At 50.6% G+C, this 21,549-nt stretch overlaps 1 protein-coding gene and 1 long non-coding RNA gene across 3 annotated transcripts in view; both read right to left on the bottom strand.

Annotated features, from left to right (window-relative positions):
* The window catches only part of NOL10 (nucleolar protein 10), a 67,544-nt gene that overhangs the window by 39,011 nt on the left and 6,984 nt on the right, over nucleotides 1-21,549 (bottom strand). Inside the window, exons 2-12 of one of the 2 annotated variants that reach the window (XM_036432568.2) lie at nucleotides 15,193-15,264; nucleotides 11,298-11,343; nucleotides 10,642-10,740; nucleotides 8,802-8,879; nucleotides 7,460-7,497; nucleotides 5,956-6,092; nucleotides 4,575-4,640; nucleotides 3,118-3,178; nucleotides 2,337-2,422; nucleotides 1,287-1,365; nucleotides 23-172 (exon numbers count right to left, since the gene is read on the bottom strand). In XM_036432568.2, coding sequence (XP_036288461.1) covers nucleotides 23-172; nucleotides 1,287-1,365; nucleotides 2,337-2,422; nucleotides 3,118-3,178; nucleotides 4,575-4,640; nucleotides 5,956-6,092; nucleotides 7,460-7,497; nucleotides 8,802-8,879; nucleotides 10,642-10,740; nucleotides 11,298-11,343; nucleotides 15,193-15,258 — 906 coding nt within the window. In that variant the 5' untranslated portion in view covers nucleotides 15,259-15,264. Of the gene's footprint in view, nucleotides 1-22; nucleotides 173-1,286; nucleotides 1,366-2,336; nucleotides 2,423-3,117; nucleotides 3,179-4,574; nucleotides 4,641-5,955; nucleotides 6,093-7,459; nucleotides 7,498-8,801; nucleotides 8,880-10,641; nucleotides 10,741-11,297; nucleotides 11,344-15,192; nucleotides 15,349-21,549 lie in introns of those variants that run through there. The other variant, XM_045579749.1, reaches the window with a different exon arrangement.
* Nucleotides 6,488-7,448, bottom strand: LOC123652104. Its single transcript, XR_006741203.1, has 2 exons — nucleotides 6,769-7,448; nucleotides 6,488-6,539 (listed from the first exon to the last, which is right to left on the bottom strand). It is a non-coding gene; the product is annotated as an uncharacterized LOC123652104 (long non-coding RNA).

The raw sequence follows: 21,549 nt of genomic DNA on the forward strand, positions 1-21,549 counted from the left end.
ATTTCAACAAAAACATACGTACTGAGTTCTTATTCCACATTTTGATAATTCGAGAGTCTGCAGACAGAATCAAATCTAAAGAATTCTGGAAATGGACCGACTTGATGGGCAGCCCATACTGGTGATCCTTAACTAGCAGTGGCTTATCTGAGCGAAGATCATACAATAAGACCTAAAGGAAAAAAATAAGTTATTTCTGTTTAAACAAATTAAATGCTTTACCTTAAGCAACTTTTAAGTTACAAAGGTGGTGGCTGCCATTTGTCCTGCCACGTGCCTTTTTATGAGCACAAAGGCCCCAGGCAGCCAGCAAAGCGCTCTGAGAGATCTCCTACGTTACCCTCAGAGTGCCTGAGCGCAGTGTATAAGCACACTGAGATTGAGAGCCACTGAGCTACACTGAGAGAGGAACAGAAAGGAGGCCTACAAGAATCTGTGTCATTTGGGAATTCAACAAATACATATACTGAGAGCCTACTACGTACCAGGCACGGTCACAGCGAGTGACAGAAGCCAGCGTGACAAACATAAAGAAGACATCGGGGGAGATTCCGGGCAGACGGTGATGGCAAGGCTATGACCGGGTGTGTGTGTGCGTGTGTGTGTGTGCGTGTGTGCGTGTGTGTGTGTGTGTGTGTGTGTGTTTGGGGGGTCGTCTCTTCTGAGCCCTGCCATAGAGGCAAGAAACCGGGCAGCTGGATCTCCATCCCAGGTGACAGGTCCTCTCCAGACCGTGAGGGCAGAGGCAGTACGTGTCCTGGAAGCAGGGTCTCAGGCCTGATCTGAGGGGAGAGCTAACTGACAAATGTATGGGTTCTGCCAGGGCGGGAGGGAGGGAGGCATTGAAACCCTTGCACCACCCACTCGTGCTGAGCTGTGCCCCGATGACCCGTGCAGGGGACCTGGCAGATAGTGCTAGGGGAGAGCCAGATGCCTGGGTCAAACATATAGCGGAAAGATCTATTCAATGCATTTCTTGTCTACAGGAATTCTCAGAGCCTTCAATAGATATTTAAATGCACTGTGAATCTCCAAGAGTGGGAATCTGGCAGATTCCAAACTGTTTTGACCACAGAATTATCCCAGGACACACTGGGAAAATAGTTCTGAACCACAGTCAAGAGAACACAGGCGCCTGTAGTTCCGCTCAAGAGCCTCTCAGCCCACCCACTGAGGAGCTAATAGAATTCTGGCCAAACATACAGGGTGGGACACAGGAGGTCTACAGCATCCGTATGGAAAGAACACAATGACTAACCAATGATAATGAAAGAATAAGCTGTTACCTGCCCTGTGGATGTTCCCACTGCCATGGTTAAGGCACCATTAAACTTGAGGGCAGAGATGGTCGGTAAGCTGTTCACCCTGAAAGGCAAAGCATTCCTGTTCCACGTGGACACAGCCAACCTCTTCCAGGAAACACACCGATTCTCAAGCTTTCCTTCAACTCTAAGGGGAATCACTCTCTCCCTCCTTTTTAGAAGGCAATCGCATCCAAGCTTTCCTAATCAAAATCAAAATGTCTACATATAAATGTAATTAACCTTCAGAAATCTGTAGGTTATCTTTAGAAATTGTAAGAATATTCTCAAAGTAGCTACAAACAACAATGAAAACATCTGAAAATATAAAACCAGTTAAAGACTCAGTCTGACAACATCTCTCACCCTCATTAAGCCAGGATGAGGTAGTTACAGAAGCAGCCCTTTTGCCTAAGAGCAAGCATTCTCTATTCAGGCAGGGATATTCCATTCCCCTATTCAGAGTTGGCTGTGTCAAGCTGAAATAAAAGACTGGGAGCTCGCAGGGCCCTGGAACCTGTAAAAGCATCACGGAGTGAGGAATGGCGCTGGCCATGAACCTGATCATGCTGCCCTCAGCAGCCAAGAGCTTCAGCACCAAAGCCACGCTCTGGTGGAAAGGTGCTAGCCGACAGGTCAGAAGCCAACTACAGTCCTCCTCTGACGATCCTCCTCTGACCCTCTCTGCCTGTGTCCCTGCCACCAGGCCCTGCAGTGCAGGCGGGGAGGGCCAGCACCCTTGTCTCTTCCGCCACCTAGAGCCTCAGCCCAGAACTACAAGGAGCCTCAGTCTGCACCTGCCTCCTCAGCCTGGGAAGCACATCTTTTTGGCAGAGACTCCTGGGTCTGTCCCTAGCCCCTGCCTTGTAAAGTACTTCAGAGAGAATTCCATCTGGCTTACCCGCTCAGAGCTTTCACAGGAGGCTTTTACACAATCACAAGTCTAAGAGGTTCATCCTTTAGTAACCGACCTTGATTTAGTGCTGACACATCAGAAGCGACAAGTACTTAAACTGCAAGTTCACGTCTACTTACTCCGAATCGGCTGTGACGCTGCTTAACGCACAGTCCAGCAGCCCCACTCTGCTCCGAACCCGCGGGTCCCAGCACTCCACTCGGCCCTACACAACAGAAACAGCAGCTTCAAACAGCGGCTGCTACTGGAAAATGTTTAGATGAATACCAGAAAAAGCCTTAATGATAAAAAACATAAACATATACAAAGGTCAAAAACTATTTACAGTATTAACCACTTTATAAACAAGACCTCGAAAATACTTGGCAATCTGATATACGATGCTTATCAAATCCCAAGCCCAACCACCATGGGACCTCAGGAAGCCAGGCTTTGGCTGGGGGTCTGCTCCCCGGCACCAGGTCTCAGGGCTGGGCTGGAGGGAAGGATGCCTCCCTGGTTCTCCCAGGACCTTTAGGGTGAGGATCACCATCTCCACTTCACCGGGAAACAGCCCCGGGAAAGTAACTGAGGAAACTAACAGGCAGCGGAGAGCGGCTCCTGACACAGCGCCTCCTGACACAGCGCCTCCTGTGAGAACAAGAACGGCAGCCACACAGCCCCAGAGGCTGGGACCCAGCAGTGACTCCCCACCCAGCTCCAGGTCAGGGTCAGAGGGCGCCCCATCAGCTGCAGAGCGGGGCGGTGTGCAGCAGCTGTAGCAGCTTTCCACACAAAGAGCAAAGCAATGGCTTGTGGCTTCATTAGCACCGGCTCCTAGGAGCCCAGCAAATCTTTAAATATGATTTCGTTCATCATTAAACATAAAACACTTTTAAACAATCAATCAGTTACGCTCACCTCCACTGTTCCTGTGGCAAACAGGCCGTGCACTGAGTTTATGTCACAAACGTTGTTCTCCCTAAACATAAAGCCATACGGAGAGCATATTAGTGCCCCCAGGGGGAGGGACACCCAATACACTCCCACCAGCAGTCAGCCAAGTGCGATGGAGAGAGAGGACGCGCGATGCTCACTGATCTGCTTGTGAAAACACCAGGCATGCCGGGTAAGTGCCCGGAGCACAGCGGCCGCCAGTGTCCGATCCTGCGAGTGACACTATCTCCCGGGGATGAGACAGCGAAGAACTTCCTCCTGGAACGCCAGGCCACGGCCACGAGAATAAACCTGCGTTCCACTTTCTCAATATATTTTCTCCCCAGGCAAAAAAAACAGGCTGTGGCTGTGCCAACCCTGAGGTCTGGCTAGTTTAAACTGGTTTACTGCTCTAGGCCTCATTTTCCTTGTCTGTAGACTGAAGATGTCACCTACTCATTTAGTTGTTGTGATGATTAAATGGAAAAACTAAGAAATGTTCAACACAGCGTCTAGAGTGTACAAGACACTCAATAATAACTGCTGTTATTACAAACAGAAAACTGTGCAGCTAAAGAGCAGATAACTTATTATTCAACAATGCATCATAGTTACTATATTTTAAATAAAATAAGAGCATTTCAAGTCAATGTGAAAAGAAATAGTGAGAATGTACTTGGTTTTATCACTACACGTTCTTCCAACTTTAAAGACCATTTGAGAGCAAGAAGGAAAACCCAACAAGCTCTTTGTACACATAGATGAGGAGTAATCCAGCTTCCATCCCTCACTAGCTGTATGTTCAAACTACTTACCCTCTCTGAGCCTCAGCTGCCCTATCTGTAAAATGTAGCCAATAATAGCACCTACCATAAAAATGTGTTTATATAATGAGTTGATACATATAAAATACTGAATGCCTGGCATAGAAAGCCCTTTTACTATTATTGTTGTTGTTATTACTCAACATTATTATTATGATGATGATGATGATTATTCAGATTCCTTCCTAAAAGGACTTCTCTTTAAATAAAACAAATTTAGACAATAATGTATAAAAAGAAAATGGGGGGGGAAAAAACCCTTAACTTTCTGCTAGCAACAACATAAAAGATGATAATTTTTAAATGTTATTCCAAGTTAACTCACAATTTCTCCACAAGAAAATGTATCACAAAGCAAAATCACGAAGGGAAAGTTAAAGAACACTACTAAAAATAATAAACTGAATTGTTAGTGAGTTTTAAAACTTTCAAGTCTATTTTTTTTATTAAAAATTTCAAGAAATCACCAGATCTTCTAGCAAATTTTTTGTTTAAGAAAAAACTTAATGTTACTTTTTAATTAAGTTGCCCAGAGTATTGCCTGATAACAATTTGAGCATCTGGCTCCATCTCCTGGCCCAAATAAATACTGCAGGTTTCTTAAAGCAAAATACTCACGCAGCGTCAGTTTGTAGAGGATTTAGGTAGCGTCCTTGTTCTAAGTTTAACCTATAAACTTCGGAGCTGCAAAATAATAAAGTTAAAAATGTGGTAAACTAAAAAACAACAAAAAATATGGCAAACTACTATAAACTTTTCTAATAAATAGAATTTTTAGAAATATATATAAAGGTAGGCAAAAATAGGTTTACAGTTGTGAGTTCATGAAAATTTATTCTTGCATTATTTATTAATCATTATATTCTTTTCCATATAAACATCTGTAAACCTGCTTTTGCCACTCGTGTGTGTGTGTGTGTGTGTGTGTGTGTGTATGTGTATCTCTCATAAGGCATAGCTTCCTTTTGTAAAATACAAAAGTGGCCGAAACCGGTTTGGCTCAGTGGTAGAGCGTCAGTCTGTGGATTGAAAGGTCCCAGGTTTGATTCCGGTCAAGGGCATGTACCTGGGTTGCAGGCACATCCCCAGTGGGGGGTGTGCAGGAGGCAGCTGGCCGATGTTTCTCTCTCATCGAAGTTTCTAGCTCTCTATCTCTCTCCCTTCCTCTCTGTAAAAAATCAATAAAATATATTTTAAAAAATAAATAAAATAAAATACAAAAGTGTACTTACTCTAAACCTAAAAAAGAATTTGTGCAAGCATGTAAGTGATTTAAACTACCCATGTGCCAAGGAAATATTATGAAGTCATTAGGTAGGCTATTACTTACAATAACATGGAGAATACAAGATCCAAAATGTATTATACCTACATCTATAATAATAAAAGCGTAATGCACTAATTAGATCAGACGTCCTTCTGGATGACCTTCCGGACGAAGCCAGGGCTGTGAGGGAAGCCCGGGCCCCGGTGCCAGAGGGAAGCTGGTGCTGGCAGCCGGGGGAAGGAGGGCCTACTTTTGCACGAATTGCGTGCATCGGGCCTCTCGTGTGTGTGTGTGTGTGTGTGTGTGTGTGTGTGTGTGTGTATAAGAAAAAACTTGAAGGAAATACAATAAAAGATCGCTAAGGGTTTCCTATGGATGAGTGATTATTTTTTTTATATTTCCCAATTTTCTACGTTGGATATGTATTATTTTTATAACCATAAAGAAGGTAACATTTAAGAATAAAAAGCTTTTAAATGCCAAGCAATGGTGCTAGGAAAGGGACTCCCCCACTCCTATGCCCTATTGGCTGCCCATGTCTCTAGGTTAGAGCACGTGCCAGGGAGAGTTAAGGATGTCGTTCCTGAAAGGGCCGGTCACTGTGCAGTGCACCCTGTGAGCAAGAAAGGCGGCCTCATGGCTCTCTCTTCTTCTAATCCTCCTCCATGTTGGAACAGCGATTGTCTGGGGAAATGAGGGGAGAGGAGAAAACAAAGGCGTCGGGCCCATTACCTGGCGCCAACGAAGTACAAGTCGCAGGATGGGTAGTGGTAGGAAAAGTCCCGCCCGAACTTGGGGATTCTGGTTTTGTAGTAGAAGCCGGACTGCGAGTGGAACTCAATGTACCTGTCGTTATGTAAGAAGACAATCTGAAACGAAAGAAGAAAGCGGTTCGCTTAGGTTTCCAGTGACGTGTGTATGTCGTCACCACTAAAACTGGCTACGCTGGAAAGCCTCTGGTCTCCCTCCCCTCCTCTCTCTGTGAACACACGGTATATATGCACAACGCTCCAGCAAGACTACAGTGTGAAGAATCAAACCTCTCCAGTGGGTACTTAACGCCTTCCTGCATCTCAGACAGTTTTTCTGCAAACCTAGCCTTCTAACTGAAAGGCTTAAAACAAATGCCCCCCCCAAAATAAACAAACAAAAACAAATGGTCCCCCCCTTATGTGGCACCACCACTTTATAACACAAGCACTGCTCACTAACTTTTATGAGTAATTTCCCATCTTAATAATCTCACAATTATCACACAGGGTTCGATAAACTTGTAAAAACTCAACTTCAATGTATTACTAAGGCATCTTTAAAATCTCCAGGTGGTGCCGAAGCCGGTTTGGCTCAGTGGTAGTGTCAGTCTGCGGACTGAAAGGTCCCAGGTTCGATTCCAGTCAAGGGCATGTACCTTGGTTGCGGGTACATCCCCGGTAGGGGGTGTGCAGGAGGCAGCTGGTCGATGTTTCTCTCTTATCAACGTTTCTAGCTCTCTATCTCCCTTCCTCTCTGTAAAAAATCAATAAAATATATTTTTTTTTAAAAAACCTCCAGGTGGTATGTAAAAGCAAATTTATCCCTATCTAGACCAAATGTAGTATAAAATGACATGTCCCAAACACATGGCAAATGGCCACCGCAGGCAAACGGACAAACTATGCTCCATAGTTTCCAGAACTGAACATAATATTTACAGCCATGTCAGCACAGGAAATTCAATTTCCCTCACGGTGACATCTGACATTATTTAGAATTTTTCACTGAAATTGAATAAGGCAAAGAAAGAAAAGAAAAAATGTATAAAATTGGCTGTTTGTTTTTTTACCTGTTTCGGGATATGCTGTGATCTTTTATTTGCAGGCTTAATAAAATTAAACCTACAGCATAGCTATTTTATTTACACAGATGAATATGAAAGCAACCTGACAAATAACGCCATGTTTAATGGTGTTATTAAACATGACTGCTACCAATTCTTAAAAACACAGGTAAGGTTTCGCATGTGACATGGAAACTTTATTTTGATATTAAACTAGAAAAAGTTATCTATATACAGTTTTAAAAGATACTACACACTATACATATATATATGATAAATTAAAACACATTTATAGAAAATGAAAGGTTTTGCTACACAGTCATTTAATTTAGCAATGGGAATGTCATAGATACTTATCATAAAACTAAATTCCACTCATTGGTGTATTGATGATAGCTAGTACAAACCAATCAAGCCTACCTTTGAATAGTCATCAGACAATGTTTCGAAGGTGACAACTGAAAAATAAAAAACAGTGGGGAAAAAACAATCAATTCTCAAGTTTTTAATAAAAAGGAAAACTTAATGCAAAGATTCTAACTCAACACAAAAATTATACACAATTGCTGGGTTTTCTTGTTTTTGCCCCTACGTAAAACGAGAGCAAAGCTGCCATGTTAAGCTGCTCCCAAACACCAATGGAAAATTTAAAGCTTTCTAATTCCCCAGTACTGAGCAATTAGATATTCTGCAGAACTGAAGGCAATGAAATATAAATTCACAAAACATAATGACTTCTCAATTTTCACCCAATTTTTCTGAGATGTTCAAAATAAAGTAGGTATTACAGAACATTCACAAATGTTGCTTAGGAAAGGATAACAGTAACTTTGTACTCATTTACAGTGTATTGTGTAAACAAAAATAGAGTGAAAACAGTTGCTATTAGCAGCACATGGAGTCTGTATTGTGTGAAACAAGTTAGGATACAATCCCATCTTTTTCCCTGATGGACAGCCTGGATGTTCCCAGTTCACTGCCCTCTGTGCTGGCCAGGGTTCTAAGCATGACCCACCGACCTTCCTGTCCACAGCCCCCTTTTCAGGATGAGACACCACTCCAGTGACTGTCACATGACATGGGGAAGGGAGATTTATAATCACATGAGCCCTTTAAAAGCAGTTTTCTCCGCTGGCAGAGGGGGGAGCCAATGAGCTGCTGGGGTCTGCAGGCGGAGGGACCAGTGAGGAGGAAAGCCGGCACCTCTGGAGGCAGAGCACGGCCCCGGAGGACGGCCCGGGAGGACAGTCCAGGGAGGACGGCCCGGGAGGACAGTCCAGGGAGGACAGCCCGGGAGGACGGCCCCGAAGGGCGGCCCCGGAGGACAGTCCAGGGAGGACGGTCCGTGGAGGACGGCCCGGGAGGACAGTCCAGGGAGGACGGCCCTGGGAGGACGGCCCGGGAGGACAGTCCAGGGAGGACGGCCCTGGGAGGACGGCCCCAGGATGACGGCTGGTGGGAAACAGGACTCCAGTCTTACGACTGCAACAAATTGCATCCTGCCAGCTGGAAGCCCAGAGGCGGACTCCTTCCCGAGCCTCTGAACAGGAGTCGCACCAGGCCGGCCCCTGAGGCAGCCTGCGCACAGGACGCAGAGAGCCGGTGGATTCGCCCACAGACCCGGGAGCTCCTCAGTGGGTATTCACGGCCATTTGTTACACCTGAGAAAACTAATGCACAACCCATTCCCGTTTCAACAGGCAGGAAAGATGCCAAACATCAAAAGCTAGTTTCATGAACTCAAGTTTAACCTTTTACTTACCTTCGGAATCTAAACACCTTTCAAACTTCAAGGATAACTGATAGGTGTCATAGCATCGAACCCGAGGTTTATACGTTCCTATAGAGAAATGAAGGAGGTGTAAACCCCACAGACACACTTCCCCGTCAGCTCCCTGCAGATGTGCGGAGCACACCTGGTTCAGAGTAATCAGGTTCACTGTACCACAGCAAAGGGAAAGAACTCAGACACAACCCTCCCCAACATCCCCGGGGAAAAGAGCAAGGATGTAAGCAAGCAACTCTCAGGAAACGTGAGACAAATAATTCGCACACCTCACAGACAAGCTAACAATGAAATTGCTTTTATCCATCAGAATGGCTAATATGGTATTAAGAGCATCTTAGCTCTTTATTATATTATATAAGCCATAAAACTGTGTCTATTCTAAATATAAAACCGGAGGCTAGGAAACATAGTGTTACTACGGAAACGACCATTCCCAAAGAACCAGAGAGACTGGCATGCGGATGCACAGAAGTTCTGTCAAATAACAAAGGGGTTGAAAGGGGACAAAGGTGGATAACGTTAAGCCAGCAAAATAATGTACATGGACAATACATAGGATATATGCACCAAAATCACAGCCAAAACTGGCTGGGTGGTAATGTTTTAAATTGTAACACATTAAATGTTTTCACAGTCATGGCTCTGATACCGATGAACACTGCTAATGTAAAATCTTAGTGACATGGAAACATTCAGTATATGACACAGCAAATTATGTTGAAAGTGACCTTTCTAGGAACTCTCCTTTATTGTTGGTGGGAGTGTAACCCGATTTGACCACTTTGGTGAAAAGCCTGGCCCGTTTCTATCAAACCAAACACACACCTCCCCTGGGACCTAGCAATGTCCTCCAAACATACTAGCACAGGGCGCTTGTGCACAGCAGCCAAAACACAGGGCCTGGCCAGTGTCCACGGATGGAGAAGGAAAAAGAAAATGTGGTCTCTGCCTACAAGGAAATGCCACTTGGTAATTTAAAAAGGACAACATATTGACACACATAACAACACATAAATCTCAAGTAGGAAGCCCCAGCTGCATGGCCGCATTAAATAAAGTTCTAGAGCAGCCTAACCTTGTCTGCAGTGAAAAAGAGAAGGCAGAGCAGTGGGTGCCTATGCAGGGGTGGGAGCAGGGCCGACCGTGAGGGACGTCAAGGAAGCTTCTGGGTGAAGGAATACTCTACACTAGGGGTGTCGAACTCAATCAGAGAAGGGGCCAAAATCTAAAATCCAGCCTAAATCTCGGGCCGAATGGTTTACTGAACAGTCATAAACTGTCATTGTGATGGAAACGCAGCGGAGTGCAGTGATGACAGCGCGGTGCAGGCCACATTGCAAGGCCTGGCGGGACGGATTTGGCCTGCGGGCCTTGTGTTTGACACATGTGCTCTACACCTTCAGAGCGGTTTTGGCTACCCACGTGTTGCATTTGTCAAAACGCATCCTAGTTCAGATCTGTGCATGTCAACGTATGTAAATTTACGTTAAAAAGCCATAAGTAAATAGTGAACTGGGGTTAATGATATATACTCTGAGGCATGTAGGGGTGGAGTATACTAATATCTGCAATTTGCTCTGAAATGCCCTAAAAACCAGGATGGGTGCTGGGTGGACAGACAGACATGTAATGAAGCAAATGCAGCAAACTACTGAAGAATCCAGGGGGTGGGTAAATGAAGGCTCACTGTACAACTTTTTCAATATTTCAAATCTTTTTTATAATGAAGTGATAGGGAAATTTAAAAAGTGACCTATGCCATCATATTTCCTGAGATAAAATGTACATAAATCATATCCAAAAAGATGCTTACCAGTTGCTAAAATATATTGTCCATCTTTTGAAACCTTAATAGTGGTACAAACAGTAGGCATTTCAAAATCCTGAATAAGTTCAATTCTCCTCCGGACATCTACAAAGAGAACAGGAGCAGCTGGTCTGTTATAACCCGTGAGACAGTAAAAGGCTAACGATTCGCTTTTATTTATTTATTTTGTTAATACTGTAGAGCCCCCTTCAGAGCTCAAAGTAAGGAGGCCGGGCAATGGTTCGAGGCTGCCACTTCCTCTGGCATGGCTCCACTGTGAGAAGCCCGCAGGGACGGGCCCCCAAAATCAAGTCCATGCACTCATTAGCTTTTAGTTAAGTAAAACCAAATCCCACACTCGCACCAACCACGAGCAATTTCTTAAGAAGAAGGAAGTGTGTCTCCTGCAGGGAGTGAGTGCAGGTGAGTGCGGCAGCAATAAATGAGTGCCAGGTTTCTCACGTGGACCACCGGGATTCATCTCCTCCTCACAGGAAGCCATGCCCAACAAGGAGGCAGCTGATAGGATACCGGTAATTGGTCTCACCCAGCCTGAGCGAACAAGCTAGCGGCAAAGGCCAGGAGACTGAGGTTCCCTTCCACAGCAGAGCCGGGACCCTGAAGGGCCGGAGTCTCTGGCTGCAGAGGAAAGCAGTACTCACCTACATCTTTCTTCTGCAGTGCTCTCTTCTTCCTGTCAGAAAGCCACTAGAGAAAACAGAGTCTTTATTTAAAAACATATTTACTTGGATTGTTTTTCTGCTGGCCAAAATAACACATGCTCACATTTTTTAAAAATGTGAAACCTTACATGAATACATAACACAGAAAGTAAAAATATCCTGTAATACTAACCCTACTGTTAACATATCCTCTGGATTTTTTTCTTGAACATATTTACATATATTAGATAATAAAATTTTAGTACTAACTGTATCCTATTTTAAACAAGGGAAAACTAATACATCTAATCAATCTAAGAGAAACAGTAAGCTTCAAATATTATGGGTTATAACTAATATATGGAACTCGGCCTATTTAAGTGAAACTTTAAAAAACAAGCCATTAAGCCCTAGCCAATTTGGCTCAGTGGATAGAGTGTTGGCCTGGGGACTGAAAGGTCCCAGGTTCGATTCCTGTCAAGGGCAGATGCCCAGGTTGTGGGCTCAATCCCCAGTAAAGGCTGTGCAGGAGGCAGATGATGAATGATTCTCTCATCATTGATGTTTCTCTCTCTCTCTCCTTCTCCCTTCCCTGATACCTTTGGCTCATTAGCTCCCCCTCCAAAACCCCAGAGTTCTCTCCTGATTCTTCCTTTCCCTCGCCTGACGCCTCCTCGCCACCAGCCAACCCATCAGCAAGTCCCATGAGCCTACCGCCCGCGTCCCACCAAGTCCTAGTGTCTCCTTTGCTACCATTCTAGCCCAAGCCCACCCCTATCTCTCGGCTGGACACCCACACATGACAACCCATGGGACCAACAGGCACACTTCTCGCCTGCCCTGCCCCTGCCCTGACCCATCCCCACTCGTGCCCTCCCCGGCCATGGTATCTCGCTCACAGCAGCCCCGTTTAAACCCAACAAGGACTTCCAACAGCACGAAGAAACCCTAACCTCTTCCCTGGGCCGAGGAGGCCAACCTCTCCACCGTCACCTGCCCCATTCTCCGTCCTGAGCATGCCAGGCACACCCGTGCCTCTTCTGTCCCTCCAACAAGCCAAGCGCATGCCCACTGTGGGCATTTACACCTCCCGTTCTCTGGGCGCTGAAAACTCTCCCTTTTCATCACCCCCGTTTCTGCTGGAATGTCACCCCTGGGAAAGGCCCTCCCTGAAGGCCGCATCCCAAGCGCCTGGCCCTCCACAGCCCTCCTCCCGCTCTCACAGCCCTCCTCCCGCTCTCACAGCCCTCCTCCCGCTCTCACAGCCCTCCTCCCGCTCTCGCAGCCCTCCTCCCGCTCTCACAGCCCTCCTCCCGCTCCCACAGCCCTCCTCGCCACTCTCACAGAGCCCTCCTCCCCCTCCTCCCATGCTCTCACAGCCCTCCCTCCCGCTCTCACAAGCCTCCTCCCCCTCTCGCAAGCCACCTCCCTCCCCGCTCTCGCAGCCCTCCTCCCGCTCTTGCAGCCCTCCTCCCGCTCCCACAGCCCTCCTCCCATTTCTCACAGCCCTCCTCCCGCTCCCACAGCCCTCCTCCCATTTCTCGCAGCCCTCCTCCCGCTCTCATAAGCCCTCCTCCCCGCTCTCACCACCCAACCCTCCTCCCCGCTCTCACAGCCCTCCTCCCGCTCCCACAGCCCTCCTCCCATTTCTCACAGCCCTCCTCCCGCTCCCACAGCCCTCCTCCCGCTCCCACAGCCCTCCTCCCATTTCTCACAGCCCTCCTCCCGCTCTCACAGCCCTCCTCCCGCTCTCACAGCCCTCCTCCCCCCGCTCCCACAGCCCTCCTCCCCGCTCCCACAGCCCTCCTCCCCACTCTCACAGCCCTCCTCCCGCTCTCACAGCCCTCCCCCCCCCCTCACAACCCTCCCCCCGCCCTCACAGCCCTCCTCCCGCTCTCGCAGCCCTCCTCCCATTTCTCACAGCCCTCCTCCCCCCTCACAGCCCTCCTCCCGCTCTCACAGCCCTCCTCCCGCTCTCACAGCCCTCCTCCTCCGCCTCTCACAGCCCCTCCTCCCGCTCTCATCACAACCCTCCCCCCCTCTCTCACAGCCCTCCTCCCGCACCCACAGCCCTCCTCCCGCTCTCACAGCCCTCCTCCCGCTCCCACAGCCCTCCTCCCGCTCCCACAGCCCTCCTCCCGCTCTCACAGCCCTCCTCCCGCTCTCACAGCCCTCCTCCCGCTCTCACAGCCCTCCCCCCCCCTCTCACAGCCCTCCTCCCGCTCTCACAGCCCTCCTCCCGCTCTCACAGCCCTCCTCCCGCTCCCACAGCCCTCCTCCCGCTCTCACAGCCCTCCCCCCCGCTCTCACAGCCCTCCTCCCGCTCTCACAGCCCTCCCTCCTCCCGCTCTCACAGCCCTCCCTCCTCACGCTCTCACAGCACCGGCCGTGCGGGAGCTTCTCCTGTCTGCTCACTCGGCCCTTCCCCTGCAGGAACCGCAGCGGCAGCGCACCCGCCTCCCCAGGCTCAGGCACTTCCCAGCAAACGTGGGGGGACGAGATGAGCACGGCCACGGCTGAAGAATGGAGGACGACAGGGGCCTGTGACTGGGCTCCAGAAGGAAGGCGGTGCTAATCGCCGGCTCCAGGTCTTTCGGGGGGACACGGAGGAAGAGCTGTGCTGACTGCTCCCCCAGGGCAGGGCCCAGGCCCACAGTGCCAACCTTTCGGACCACCCGCTGGCGACCGCCGATCTAGATTTTTTTTATTGATTTCCACTGATCTAGATTTTTTTATTGATTTCAGAGAGGAAGGGAGGGAGGAAGAGAAAGAGAGAAACATCCATGGTAGAGAGAATCATGGGTGGGCTGCCTCCTGTTCGCTCCCACTTTGGGGATTGAGCCCGCCACCCGGGGCCTGGGCCCTGACCGGAGTGGAACCATGACCTCCTGGTTCCTGGGTGGCGCTCCACCTCGGAGCCACGCCAGCGGGGCTAAGGCAGGAGTTTGAAAACCACTCTCCAACAAGTAATGTGCAGGTGTGAACGCGCTTCTGCAAAACGTCTCCTCTCCCTGGAGGTGCCTGGACACAAACCCGACCATCGCTGACAAGGAAGAGACCCCGAACTTCAGAGCCTCCGCGGGGGCGGGGAATGGCTCACTGGACCTGCCGCACGGCTCACCCAGGCGGTTGGGAGAGCAGCACTGATTTTCCCAGCCCCTCCCCACCCTCCGCCCAGGACATCATTGCTGCCGGCAAGGTCCAAAGCCCAGCCCTGGCGCGGCCCAGGGTCTGTAGCGCCTTCTTTGTGAACCCCAAGTGTTAAACATCGTTTTTACATCATCACCAGCACTTTCAAGAACAGTTATGGCCTTTTAATGACTAGCCTGCCTTTCCCAGCGCTTTGAAGGCAAACTCTCAATATCTCAACATTCAGTGGAGATGGGAAAGTTCTCAAACGAATGCCCAGTGTTGAAGAACACTCTCACACGTACATCTTCCTGCGCATCGGCCTGTGAACCAGGAGGTCGGGGCACATGTCCGGGGGGCGGGCTCGATCCTGTGGGGGCGGGGAGGGGGCGCGTGCAGGAGGCAGCCCATCAAGGATTCTCTCTCATCACTGATACTTCTCTCCCTCCCCCCCTTCTCCCTAAAATCCATAGAAACTATATCTGAACGGGCGTTCAAATGAGGGAGATACCTGTCAGCCAACCCGTCACCTCTGCTCCTGGTGTGACAGCGGCTGGAACGGCCACAGGAGCGCCGAGGGACGCGTCCTCCGTCCCGGAGACCCTGCCAACCGCGGCCGAAGAGCTCCCTGACCGGCCCGCCCTCAGTCCCGTCCACCGGCGCCCACGGCTCCCCGGCCGGCCCGGCTCCGGCCCCCGCACCTGCCGGGCGGGGCCGGTGAGGGCTCAGCGCCGACAGGCGGGGGCGGCGCCCCGAGGACACTCACCTCGGGGAGGGACTTGCCGCAGCTCAGGCTGTAGATCTTCACCTCGTTGAGGCTGGAGACCTGCATGGCGGCACGAGAGCCCCGTGGGCGCCGCCGTCCCCGCGGCGCACGCGACCCTCGCCTCCCGGGGCTTCCGCGGCGGCGCGCGCGCGCGGTGATGACGCACTTCCGGTGCCGGAAGCGCCCGTTCCCGGAAGCGGGGCTGCTGCTTGCCGGGGCGGCGGGGCTGCCTGCTGCTCTGGGCGGCCGGGCGCCCTCGGGGCCGCGGTCCGGGGCGGGGAGGCGGGCGGTGCGGGCGGACCCCAGGCCTTGCGGGCGCGGTGGAGGAAATTCGGAACGGGAGTGTGTTTTCTCCGCGCTGTGTCTGCAGCCGTTACATTACAAACAAACGCTCCTTCACATCGTGTGTTAAACGTGTTGTTTGGTGCCCGCCCGGTGGTTTGAGCGGCGGCCCAGGAACCAGGAGGTCAGCGGTCGATCCCCGGTCAGGGCACAGGCCCGGGTAGCGGGCTCCATCCCCAGGAGGGGCGCGCAGGAGGCAGCCCATCAAAGATCCTTTCTCATCGTGGGTGTTTCTATCTGCCCTTCTGTCTTCTTTGCTCAGGAAGGAAGGAAAGAGGGAGAAAATAAATGTAATTTTAAAAAGTATATTATTTGGTCTGGATTTGTTTGACACTCGTCTACTAAGGAAGGAAATTTAAAAGTAAAATAGTAAAAGAAGGGGTGAAGATTAGCGGATTTAAAGCTGATGTCCTTGCAGACAGGCATGTGGCCATAACGACAGACACAGCCCCTTCCACGCCCTTGGTTTTAGGAAAGTTCACACATTTGGTTGATCTTCGGTTGGTAGAGAACCGCGTTGGTTGTTGGCCAGGGCTTGAGAATCTGGGCTTACATGAAAGCTGGAGGGGAAAGTCAAAAGGGTCCTTTTGAAATTGGAACATAATACTTCCCTTAACATAGTGGTTCTCAACCTTCCTAACGCCGCAAACTTTAATCCAGCTCCTCATCCTGTGGTGACCCCCAACCATACAATTATCACTGTAATTCTGCTGCTGTTATGAATCGTAATGTGAATATCTGTGTTTTCCGATGGTCTTGGGTGACCCGGCTAGTGGTTCTCAACCTGTGGGTCTGACATTAGACAGGCTGAGAACCGCTGCTATAGAGCCTCAGAGCATCGGAAAACACAGATATTTACATTACGATTCATAACAGCAGCAGAATCACAGTGATGATGTACCAACGAAGATAACTGTATGGTTGGGGTCACCACAGCATGAGGAGCTGGATTAAAGGGTCGTGGCGTTAGGAAGGTTGGGAACCGATGCCTTAACGGGTAACCACGGTGGGTCATTTTGAGCACAGGCTGTACCCGTGCCCGGCAGGGAAGGCATTCTGGACTTGGCAGTTTTGTTTCTTTTGTAACTGATACGCAGGACTGGCCTCCTCCGTGGGGAGGCAGTGTGGTGCCCGGAGAAAGATGGCGGGCTTCAGAGTGGCAATAGAATAGATCCTTTAAGCAAGTCACGAAGATGGGAGACGCTTATTTCCAAAACATGCAGGGTGACTCTCAAGAAATCTCAACTGCTGCCGAAACCGGTTTGGCTCAGTGGATAGAGCGTCGGCCTGAGGACTAAAAGGTCCCAGGTTCGATTCTGGTCAAGGGCATGTACGTTGGTTGCAGACACATCCAGAGGCAGCTGGTCAATGAATCTCTCTCATCGATGTTTCTAACTCTCTATCCCTCTCTCTTCCTCTCTAAAAAATCAATAAAATATATTAAAAGAAATCTCAACTAACTTTATGCACAATAACATTCCTTCTGTTGTTTTCAAGGATGAATTGTAAATGCCCACCAACTGCAAAATAGTATCTGTCACTTATTGTTATGTATTAGATGTAAGACACATAAATAGATCCCGCTCCTAACTTTAATAATGAAGGGTCCCAGTCCATTTCACGCTATTTTATTCAACTCTATTTCCCGCTGACCCCTGGGCTTGCCTTCCGCCTTGCCCGTGGTGGCATTCTGATTTGGAATCTCTCCCTGTGCTAATCTGGGCTCTGCAGCACCTTCCCCTTCTCCTTGTATCCAGATCCTGCCCGCTCATCAGAACTCACCTGTCTGCTCCTCCTCCTGTGCTTTCACTGCCGCACAAATACCTTGTACGGCAATTATGTCTTTTTTGATAGATTTTATTATCAAAATGTAAGGAGCACATCCTACAAGCACAGTGATACTGAACTTGGCCGTGATACTCTCCCCAATATCTGTGCTCGGACCCCGGTTCTCTCGGGCACCCTGGTTTCCTTAAAGTCACCGCAGCCACCCACGGCTAATGACAACATCCTTGTTAAAGGGCCCACAAGGCTCCACTCTTTCTTAAAAGGGGACGGGGGTGGGGTTGGGGGTGGGGGCAGGGGCGCGGGCAGGGGACGGGGATGGGGGTGGGGGTGGGCTCCTTTGGACACGTCCTTCACGCTGCTGTGTTTTCTCCTTCTTGATTCTTTCTAAGGAAAAGTTTGTAACATTTAAAAGTTTAATGTCTTCAACTCTGATGTATCCCATAACTTGATGATCCACACATGACCCCTCCTTCGGGTTTCAGCTACACCCTCCACTCCCTCATTCTTGGGTTCTTTTGAACGACATTGAAACAAACCTGTGGCAGCCATCTTTGTGGGTTGTAACGTGCTTTTCCGGCCACTCCGTCCATCTAGACTCGGCGATAGGACTCGGCGGGTTCCCTGGGGCCAACCCAGTGCCCGGCGTGGGGCCTACGTTCGGTAAATATTTCTTGTAAAAATGAATCCGTTCACTGCTCCTCATCTGAAGTCCCAGTTCTTTTCCTACGCACTTTGGCTTCTGGTCATGAAAACAGTGTTTCTGTGCCAGACGCTTGTTTTCTCAGACAGGTCCATGTACACATCGTGTCTCTCCAACAAGGAATGCCATCGCTGGCCCTGGCCGGTTTGGCTCAGTGGATAGAGCGACGGCCCAAGGACTGAAGAGTCCTGGGTTTCATTCCGGTCAAGGGCACATGCCTCGGTTGCAGGCTGGATTCCCAGCCGTGGTCAGGGCATGCGGAAGGCAACTAACCAGTGTCTCTCTCACATTGATGTTTCTCACTGTGTCTCTCCACCTCCCTTCCACTCTCTCTAAAAGTCAATGGGCAAATATCCTCAGGCGAGGATTCACCAAAAATCTAGGACAAATGTCATCCTCAGAGCCAGGAGCCGCACACAAGGGACCACAATGTTCTCTGGGAGACAAACAAGGTCTTCAGTGCCAGAGCCACTCTTCCCACAGTCACTGGCCGAGGGCTGCCGTCCAGGATTGCCCTTCACCGGGAGAGGACAGTGCGGCTTCACTGGTGTTTCTAGCCTCCTCTCCCGCACAGCACCCAGTCCCGGGCTGCGGTGAGCTTGATGTGACGCCTTATTTGATGCCCAGGCATGGAGTTCAGAGCACAGGCTCCAGAGGCACAGCGCCTGGTACAAACCCTGCCCCTGACGGCACCTGGGCCGAGCGAGTTAACCCGGTCGCTCCCTCCCTCGGGGTCCTCATCGGTACCTCCAAGGGCTGTCCTGAAGGTAATGAATACAGGCCATAGAGCCCTGAGTCCAAGACATCTGTGTTTAACATCCCTGAAATGGGGATGTGGTTTGTGTGTCAGGTGTGTTGAATTGACAGTATTTTTCCCCTCCAGTGGCATGTGGGTAACGGTGCCACTTCAAGTTAATGAATGGGTTTTGAGATTCAATGAAATATGTGCCTGTGAAGCACAGTGCCTGACATAGTTGACACTATCTGAGTGTTATTTATTATTCACGCCTGGGAATCAAAACATTGAGAATTGTTTAAGAAAAAAACAGGGAGGTTAGAGCTCAACTAAAGGACTTGTCTGCATGCACATTAGCATGACCAATGGACACAGACACTGGAGCGGTGGGGGCTTGCCCTCAGGGGTGGGAGTGGCCGGCAGGGGAAGGGGGATCAATCAGGAGAAAGGAGACATATGTAATACTTTAAACAAACAAAAAAATCCACAATCAGGAAAAGAAAAGTTACGCTGCAGGTTCTATTGGGTATTTAACCTTAAATGTGCCATTATTAGTGCCATTCCAGGAGCCCCTCCCTCCTCCCCCTCTCCCCATCCCCCTCTCTCCCCTCAGTCCCCACATCCTCCTCTTTGCCCTTTCCCTCTTCTGTGGATCACCCCACACCCTCCAGGTGGTTACAGTCACAGGCTCTGGCCACCCTCAAAGGAAAGGGAATTCCCAGGAGGCTGTGGCGAGGCTCCCAGAATCCTCAGGAAGGCCAGGACGCAGCTCCGAGACCGAAGGAGGCGAGGAGGCTGGGCCCTGCCTGCATCCCCCCTGGGAGGACCCACTGAACCGGACTCCACCGATCGCCGCCCCGGACACTGGACATTCCCGCAGCCACCGCCCCAGGGTCCCGGCCCCCCTCCTCCCTGCTGCGGCCAGCTGCCCCCTCAGCCCTCAGACACCCGTAAACTACGGCGTCGGAATAGGACCACGGCCCTGCTCGGTGCCCAGTGTGCACACCTTCCAGCCCACACTCCCTCCTGCCCTGGGGAGAGTGCCCGGCCGCGGCAGCCTGCTCGGCCCTGGCCCGGAGCGCCGTGCGGGGCGCAGCCACGGTGCTCTCTGTTCTGGCCTCGGGCCTCTGCACGTGCTGTTCTTTCTGCCTGGCCGGCTCTGCCTTCAGCGTTCCCGGGGCGGCTACTGTGTGCCTGCCCGAGCTCAGTGCAAACTCCGTCCAGGTGCCGGCTCTGACCCTCAGCGGCCCCCCTCCTCCCAGCACCTCCTCACACCAGCCAAACACCAACTGGGCCTGGTGCCAGGCCTCATGCATATGAGGAACAAAAGGCTGCCTGGGCCCTGGCCGGTGTGTCTCAGTGGATAGAGCATCGGCCTTCGGACTAAAGGGTCCCGGGTTCAATTCCAGTCAAGGGCATGTACCTTGGTTGCGGGCGCCGTCCCCAGTGGGGGGTGTGCAAGAGGCAGCTGATCGGTGATTCTCTCTCATCGATGTTTCTAACTCTCTCTCCCTTCCTCTCTGTAAAAAAATCAATAAAATATATTTTTAAAAAAGAACAACCAAAGAGAAGCTGCTTTAAAAAAATAAATGAATAAAATAAGGCTTCCTGGGACACAGCCCCCGGCCAGGGAGCTCTGGATGAGAGAACTCGGCCAGGGACGCTGCGCAAAGACAAGCCGAAAGGTTGGCCGGACTTGACCATGAAGACCCTCTCCAGGGCCTGGGCCCCGAACCAGAGGGCAGGAAACACCCCCCACCCAGCCGAGGACCGTGTCCTCCCTCGCCCCACCCTCGCACCCGTGTCCGTGACACGCAGGACAGGGCGCGGGCACGCCCAGGGCGTTGGGGAGGAGATGGCTGGCGTGCTGATGGGCGGAGTGCCGGGCACAAGAGCGGCCGTGGAGGGGGAGCGAGCTCAGGCTGCTCAGCCCACACACAGGGGCGAGGGGACCGCTGTTCTTCGGGACAGAGCTGCTGGCGACATGGCAGCCACAGCCCTCAGCGGGCCCGCCCAGGCCGTTTGTTGACTGTTTTCAGAACCGAGGCGCTCGGCTGGCTATAATGCCAGCGAATGTTCTACCTCCCCAAGGGCAGTTAGGCGATCGGGTGAAAACAGAAAACAAAGCCTGACCCTGGAGGAAAGCACCTCGCTTCACGGATGACTGGCTGGGCCCTCCAGGCTCCAGGGCTGCCCGCTCCGCAGACACAGAGACAGCAGCGAGGGAGGGACACGCAGAGGACACACAGTGGACACGCAGCCCCCCGGCCCCGCGTCAGAAAGGACTCACATTTGGGTTAACATCCTGCTATCGCCATCTGGAAGTTGTTGTTTAAATATATTTCTATTAATGTCAGAGAGGAAGGGAGAAGGAGAGGGAATCATAGATGGGCTGCCTCCTGCACGCCCCACACTGGGGATTGAGTCCCCTCCCAGGCCTGTGCCCTGACCGGGAATCGAATTGTGACCTCCTGGTTCATAGGTTGACACTCAACCACTGAGCCACACCGGCCAGGCTTACTAATCTTTGAATGAGGGCTGGGCATTAGGTGGCCAGCCTCGTGTGGAGGCCGCGAGGGGCAAGCTGAGGAGGGCTGGCGAGGCTCTCGGGAAGAGGAAGGACAGGGACCAGCAGGAAGTGCAACAATTAGTAGTCTTCATCAAAATTAGAAACTTCTGATCATCAAAAAAAGCAGTTAAGAAAACAAGGAAACAAAATACAGCCTGGGGGCCAATATTCACACATGTCTGGCAAAGGACTGGCAAGCCAGGAAATAGAAAACTCTTGCCA

This window comes from Pipistrellus kuhlii, unplaced genomic scaffold (assembly GCF_014108245.1).
Source record: "Pipistrellus kuhlii isolate mPipKuh1 unplaced genomic scaffold, mPipKuh1.p scaffold_m20_p_112, whole genome shotgun sequence".
Taxonomy (NCBI): Eukaryota; Metazoa; Chordata; class Mammalia; order Chiroptera; family Vespertilionidae; genus Pipistrellus; species Pipistrellus kuhlii.